This window comes from Tubulanus polymorphus, chromosome 6 (assembly GCF_964204645.1).
Source record: "Tubulanus polymorphus chromosome 6, tnTubPoly1.2, whole genome shotgun sequence".
Taxonomy (NCBI): Eukaryota; Metazoa; Nemertea; class Palaeonemertea; order Tubulaniformes; family Tubulanidae; genus Tubulanus; species Tubulanus polymorphus.
In genome coordinates this window covers 11161630-11168870 of record NC_134030.1, presented here as the reverse complement: position 1 = coordinate 11168870, position 7241 = coordinate 11161630, and the positions used below count along the sequence as shown (strand labels likewise).

Below are 7241 nucleotides of genomic sequence, written 5' to 3'. Positions count from 1 at the left end.
GTCGAACAGATTAGTGAAAGTTATTTGCGAAGTCTGTATAAATTCATTAAGAGGGAATATCAAACACAGCGAATCGGATAAAAAGAAATTGAAGCGACATAAGAAGTGGATTCGAATTCTCGCTAATAGACGAGTACCGATTAAATCGAAAAAATCATTAATCGTGCAAAAAGGCGGTTTCCTTGGACTGATACTGAAAGGAATCGGTCGACTACTCGGGTTTATGGAATGAAGAACGTTGAAAAACTTTACGTTGTTCCGGGATCATTTATTCCCATGATTGAAAAAATCACATCAACCGATGACAAGCGAGAATCTTCGAGTGGTGAAACGAATCGCGTGAAAAATATAGAAAGTCAAATGTCCGATATCCTTCAAATGGATAATGATGTGAAGGACGACGTGAAATTGAAGATGTATAACGACGCGTTGAATAAACTAATGCAAATCGAAAAACATTCAAAGGAGTCGACGATCACTAATTCTAACATAGTAAGTAAAAGCAGTGCATTGAATACCGATCGTGATTTAAAACGAACTACCGAAACTAAAAGTGAATTCGACCAGGAAATTTTGAATAACGTACCGAAAAACTATAGAAAGAAATCGGAAATGTTATTGGAGCGAATAAAGCGATATTCCGAAATATTGTCATGGACCGATAAGGGGGAGATAATAGTAAAAGGTGTCAAAAGAGATGATAGTAATATCGTCGATTTAATCAATCTCTGCATGACACCTAACAAGTCTCAACAAATGAACGGACTCGACGATTTCATCAAGGCATTACAAGATATGTCCGTTCCACAGACGTTTATCCCGAATAAATTCGTTAGAAATAAATTAATTAACAATCGCCCGAACGTTAAGAATGAATTCGAAGCAAAGATGACGAAGAGGAGGAGGATGACTACGCCATCTAAAAATTCTAAAGATATAGATTTCGAAAATTGGATTTATATGTGAACATATTTTTGTTTAGTGTATTTGTAGAATATAATGATAATAATAATAGTAATAATAATAATAATGATAAAGCTAATTTATCATCGGATTACCTTTTTTATTCGATTGTCTTGATACGTTTTGATGAATCTAATGTAAGTTTGAAATTCTAATATACGTCGTCGTCGTCGTTGTCGTCGAGTGATCTATATCTGAAAGAGAATGAATGGAGAAAATTTAGATTCTATCTCATTTTATCCAAGTTCATTTAGTATCTAGTTCTCGTAATGGTAACATCAGAAATGATCGACGTTGTTAATGTAGTAGCGACTGCAAATCTTAATTGTAAGCTCAATCTAGAGGAGTTGTCTAGGACAATGTCAAACGTAGTGTACAACCCTCGTAAATTTAACGCATTAATTCTTAGGAATAAGCGCATCAGGGGCACGTGTCTATTATTCGCAAGCGGGAGAATAGTATGTAACGGAGCAAAGTCATCCAGCGAGAGTTATACCAGTGTGCGACGATTTGCTAGATTGATACAAAAGATTAATACCACTGCCGCCGTTAGATTGACAGAATTTAAAATTCAAACAATGACAGGTGTTGCGAGAACGGGAATTAAAGTTAACTTATCCCAACTACACACGTTATTAGGTGGGCGATATGATCCGGAGATCACCCCCAGCCTCATATCTCGCTGTGGAAATGTTACATTTATAATACAACATAAGGGATGTGTGATTATTAGCGGGTGTAAATCTTTAAAGCAGATGATTTCGGTGTTGCCGCATGTGTTGTTCAATATGCATATGTGTGAATAATCGGGATAACGAAATGATGAAGTCTGATTGTTTACCGCAATCGCTCATTAACATTAATTGTAAAAAATTCAACATTTCGTGTTGTGTGCAACAGTCAAAAGTGAAAGACGATGTCGACTCGCCTGACCTCGGACTTGAAAAAGATACTGAACAACCTGTACTACAACCCAGAAAACCCAAGCGCATTCGGTGGTTTGAATGCATTACATCGCGCCGCGAAGCTGTCCGGAAATGAAATTGGTATAGACGTTATTAGAGACTTTCTGAAATCGCAAGAGGCATATACGCTTCATCGTCCTACTCGCGTGCGTTTCAAGAGGAATAGAACAATAGTATCCGGTATCAATCAACAGCATCAAATCGATTTGTGTGATTTATCGAATATATCTAAGTATAATAAAGGAATTAAATATCTACTGGTTTCGATCGACGTTTTTTCTAAATTCGCTTACGCCATACCCCTAAAGTCGAAAAATGGTGGAGAAGTTAGTAGCGCATTCGAAGGTATAGCGATTAAAAGTCGTATGAAAAAAGTTCAAAGTGATAAGGGCAAAGAATTTTTGAATGCATATTTTAGTAAGATAACAAAGAAGTATAACATTCATCACTTTACGAGCGAGGATACAGTGAAATGTAGTATTGTCGAGCGATTCATCAGAACGTTAAAGGGAAGATTATTCCGCTATATGACCGCGTACAAGACGAAAACCTATATAGATGTTCTTCCTAAGATTATAAATGCCTACAACAATTCGTATCATAGGTCGATAAAAATGAACCCGTCTCAAGTTAGTGAAAATAATGAGAAGTTGGTGTGGGAAAACCTATACGGAAAAGAGTCTCTTATGAACAAACAGTACAAGTTTTCTATTGGGGATACCGTCAGAATCGCAAGATATAAGAAAGATTTCGACAAGGGTTATTTACCCGGATGGTCGCACGAAATATTCTCGGTTTCAAAACAGATCCCGCACAACCCACCGACATATAACGTTATAGATCAAATGGGTGAGCAGGTTCAGGGACAATTCTATCGTCACGAATTACAAAAAGTAATTAAAAACGACGATGTTTACCGAGTGGAGAAGATTATAAGAAGACGCGGTCGAGGAAGAAACCGCGAGTTGCTCGTGAAGTGGTTGGGATACCCGACGAAATTCAATTCGTGGATTCCGGCACGAGAACTAAAGAAGAAGAATGCATGACTTTTATCTAACATTATTGAGCGATGGAAGCGTGGATGAATTTCCAGGAAACTCTCAAGAAAAGTTTAAAGTTAAATTGAGAGGGACGATTAACCTAGAAGGTAATTGGGAAGTCGCGTTAGTTCACATAAATTTCAATTGCGAATTCGACAACGTAATTACTGGAGAATTTTATGTGGACTCTGGTGATGGACAATGGAGTGACGCGTATAGCGTGCCAGGCGGTGTGTATAGAAATATCGAAACATTGATAGAACATGTGAACTCGGTTATAACGCGATCACCGGCAGCGAATAAAATACAACTAATGTATAATGAGATAAGCCAACGAGTTTCGATTAGATTATCCGCTAACGCGAAAATTAAGTTCAGGAAGGAATTAGCCTGGGTGTTGGGCTTCCCTTCGATGCATGTAGTCGACGCCGACATTTTTAGTGATGATATTACCGAAACTAAAATCATAGGAAAAGCAAGTTCATCCGATAACTTCGGCTACGTCGAGGTCATAGCGTCTAGACCGGTCGACCTTATGGCCGATAATCATAACATCTTAATCTATTCAGAGTTAATTCAACATCAACAAGTTGGACACGATAGCGCACCTTTGTTAAGGATTGTAGGTGTAAACGATATAAATCAAACAGTTATAGATCGTGAATTTAGACGACCTTATTATCTTCCGCTCAGGAGTAATCGACTGGACGTTATTGAAATCTATATGTTTAAGGACAGTGGTACTCCGCCCATCTTTAAAAGGGGCAAAGTATCCCTCGTGTTACATTTTAGACGAAAGTTGTTACTATGAAAACCGAATGTATCATAGATCAAGACGCTTGCTGTAATTATTATTTACGGCAGGCGGGTGGCGGGAATGATTTCTATCACGGTAGACCGATACAAAAAGGAGCAGGAATCGGATCTATTCTGGGAGGATTATTCAGGGGAGCGATCCCTTTGTTTAAGACAATTGCAAAGAAAGCAGCACCACATATAGTTAAAGCCGGTGTCAACACAATAGGTGACGTCATTGGTGGAAGAGATCTAGGAGAATCGTTATTGAATAACGGTAAAACAGCCGTTCGAAATGTATTAAAAGCCCCGAATAATCAGAGAAAACGTAAAGTAAAATCGAAGTCGAATAGACGTCGGGTGAAACGTCAACGTGGAACAATCGAAAGCCTGGAAGCATATTAATTAACTGATCGTTATCATTGTTAACATCTTCATTGTTATCGCCAACATCAACACTGATATAACATGGGTTTGAAAGTACACAAAGACTCGCACCCTGCACTCAAGAGTGAATTGGACATCTTTTCACTGCCGATGACTAATATCACTATGGAGTCCGCACATTATGCTAAATATCAACCGTTAGCTACAATTACGGATAGCGGAAATATCGATTTTCTTATAACCGGTAACTCACAACATTATCTAGATTTAAACCACACGTGGTTAGATGCAACGTTTAAAATTGTAAAGGGCGATGGCAGTCCGATGAACAATGACAAAGCAGATGATCCCGTAGCTACCCTTATTAATTACGCTCAGTCACTATTCAGTGACGTCGAGGTACGATTCAACGACAAATTAATTAGTAATGGAATGGACTTACACCCGATTAGAGCCGCTATTGAGAACTTGATATTTTGTCAATCATCTACGAAACCGGGATGGATGGAAAGTGCTATGATATATAAAGACGAAGCCGGGCGTATGAACGATACAGATCCTAGAAGCGCGAATTGTAACTCGGGTCTCAAAGAACGTTATGATTTACTGAAAAAGCCGAACAATCTCGTAAAAGCGCAACTTCGATTACACAGCGATGCGTTCGGACTAGATAAACTACTTCTCTCGAATGTAACGGTTAAAGTTAAGTTAATCAGAAGTAAGGATGCATTTTGTTTAATGTCCCCGAATCCAGACGTAAAGTTCAAAGTGAAAATTGAAAACGCTACATTAAATGTGCGACGAGTACAACTAAGCCCGTCAGTTCAGTTAGCGCATGAGAAAGCATTGGCTACTAGTAATGCCAAATACCATTTTGTAAAAACAAGCATTTTTCCGGTGAATATACCACGTGGAGTACGCAGTGTTATAAGAGATAATCTGATAATTGGAAATTTACCGAGGAATATAATTATCGGATTCTGCTCGGACGAATCGCTGAGTGGAAGTTACGATAAAAACCCGTTCGACTTTAAACACTATGATATCACTAGAATTGCGGTGTCCATCAATGGGTCGCAAGTTGAAGCGTCGGCAATAAATTTCGAGTCGAAAGACTTGAGTGAAGGATATTTCTCATTGTTCACTGGCACCGGTATTTTATATCAAGATAAGACAATTGGAATAACCAGAAAAGATTATGCTAACGGATATTTCCTAACCGCATTCGATCTGACACCTGATTTCGGATTCAGTGACCTGGCTATCAGTAAAAAGGGTTCCCTTCGCGTTGAATTGGAATTTTCAAAACCTCTACCAGAAAATATTAATTTACTATTATACGCCAACTTTGATGAAGTGTTGGAAATTACAAAAGACCGCACTGTTGTCACAGATTTTTAAAAAGATGTTGTATACCGATCAATTAATTAATATTTTGCGCGAAGATACTTGTGCGAACAAATTGTTTAAAGGTGTCTACGCAGCTGATCGTTTACCCGAACCTCCTGAGTATCCCAGTATTTTCATTGTAAACTCTCAAAATAGTGATAAGAGCGGAGAACATTGGATTTGTTTTATAATATTTGCAAATAAACAAGGTTATTTCCTAGATAGTTACGGACAACAACCGCAATTCTATAATATTATATTAAGAAACTATTTAGATACACACTGTCATTACTGGGATTATTCTCGAGTTAGAGTACAAAGTTTGTTTAGTACGAATTGCGGATATTATTGCATATATTTTGTAACTCTTCTCTCACACGGTATGTGTTTTCCCGAGATATTCAGTAGTTTTAGTAAAACTGATTACGAGTATAATGATTATTATGTTAAACAATTTGTTAGCAAGTATTTCATTAGAATGTAAATTTCATCTTAAAAAATTGATAAAAATTGTAAAATATTTTTCGATACAATGCAAAAATTTCGATAACGAGTATACATATTTCACATTGAGAATATCTAAACAAAAGAATTATGTAGAATTAAGGAAAATAATACGTAGCTTACCTTAGTAAATGAGTTTTCTTTCCTTAGTCTCCTTTGGTGACGATAATGTCGATGATGATGATGATGATGATGATAGCGTGGTTCTGCGTTGTTGGATACTTCGGCGCGTTGGAACGAAAAAGACCGTGCTGCGGTAGTCGGCATTTTTAAATGTTCGATCAACAATAGGATGTTAAAATTTACCAATCAACGTAATTTTTAAGTTACCACAGAATCATTCCATTGGTCTACTTTAAATCACGTGATTGATCTTCATTGTTTCTTTAAATACTGTCACTCCACCTATGTCTGTTTTACCCCCCTGTTAAGAGAATATTCAAACTTTCTCACGGTTTACCACCGGGATGGTCATCAGAGTAGAAAATCTATATTACTATCTATTCAGTCAAACAGTCATCAACAGAAACGAATAAAACAAACAGATAATACCTTCTGAACACATTACTTTTTGAAAAGAACAGGGAGTTTCAATACAGATGTCCGACGATAAATTCATTTATGATAGTATTCTCGGAAGCAAAACCTAATAAATCACATTGAACCCAGTATTCATAATGAAGATTATAAAGAGAAAAAATGCCATTACCGTCGGTGGGAACTCTCGAAATTACACCGGAGTGTTATTGTTCTGTATTCTCATTAACAGGTCATCTGAGTTCGCATATCCCAACTATCATGTTAGCCCCTATTGTTATTCAACTACATTCACCATCACATCCACACCTGTCTGTTGAATTCATTTCAGACACATTCAATAAAAAATATCTTGCTATACTTATAGTTTTGTCTCCCCTGTTTAATTAACACTCGAAATAATTACATCATCATACCATACTTATAACATATACTTTGTTCTATCAGATTTTACTGTACCCCCTTTCACAACACTTTCAGAAATTTACTCATATACCAGAAATAGTATAAACAACCCGCTGTTAACCCTCATCAGCACAACATTAACACACATTAGCTCAATAGCTAACTCAATAGTTAACCCACATTAGCTCCATATAACACATAGACATTAGCCCGATAACTAGTTCACATTAGCTCGGTATTAACATTCATTCACTCA

General features: G+C 37.1%; 1 protein-coding gene across 1 annotated transcript; it reads left to right on the top strand.

Moving 5' to 3' along the window:
* Nucleotides 1–4231: 4231 nt before the first annotated feature.
* On the top strand, nt 4232–5551 carry LOC141907739 (uncharacterized protein F54H12.2-like). The gene has a single exon (XM_074797480.1). It carries the CDS (start codon nt 4232–4234, stop codon nt 5549–5551), a length of 1320 nt encoding a protein of 439 aa, XP_074653581.1.
* Nucleotides 5552–7241: the final 1690 nt, after the last annotated feature.

Excerpts from the sequence above, each read along its gene's own strand:
- LOC141907739 (XM_074797480.1), top strand. The coding sequence starts at position 4,232 with ATGGGTTTGAAAGTACACAAAGACTCGCACCCTGCACTCAAGAGTGAA.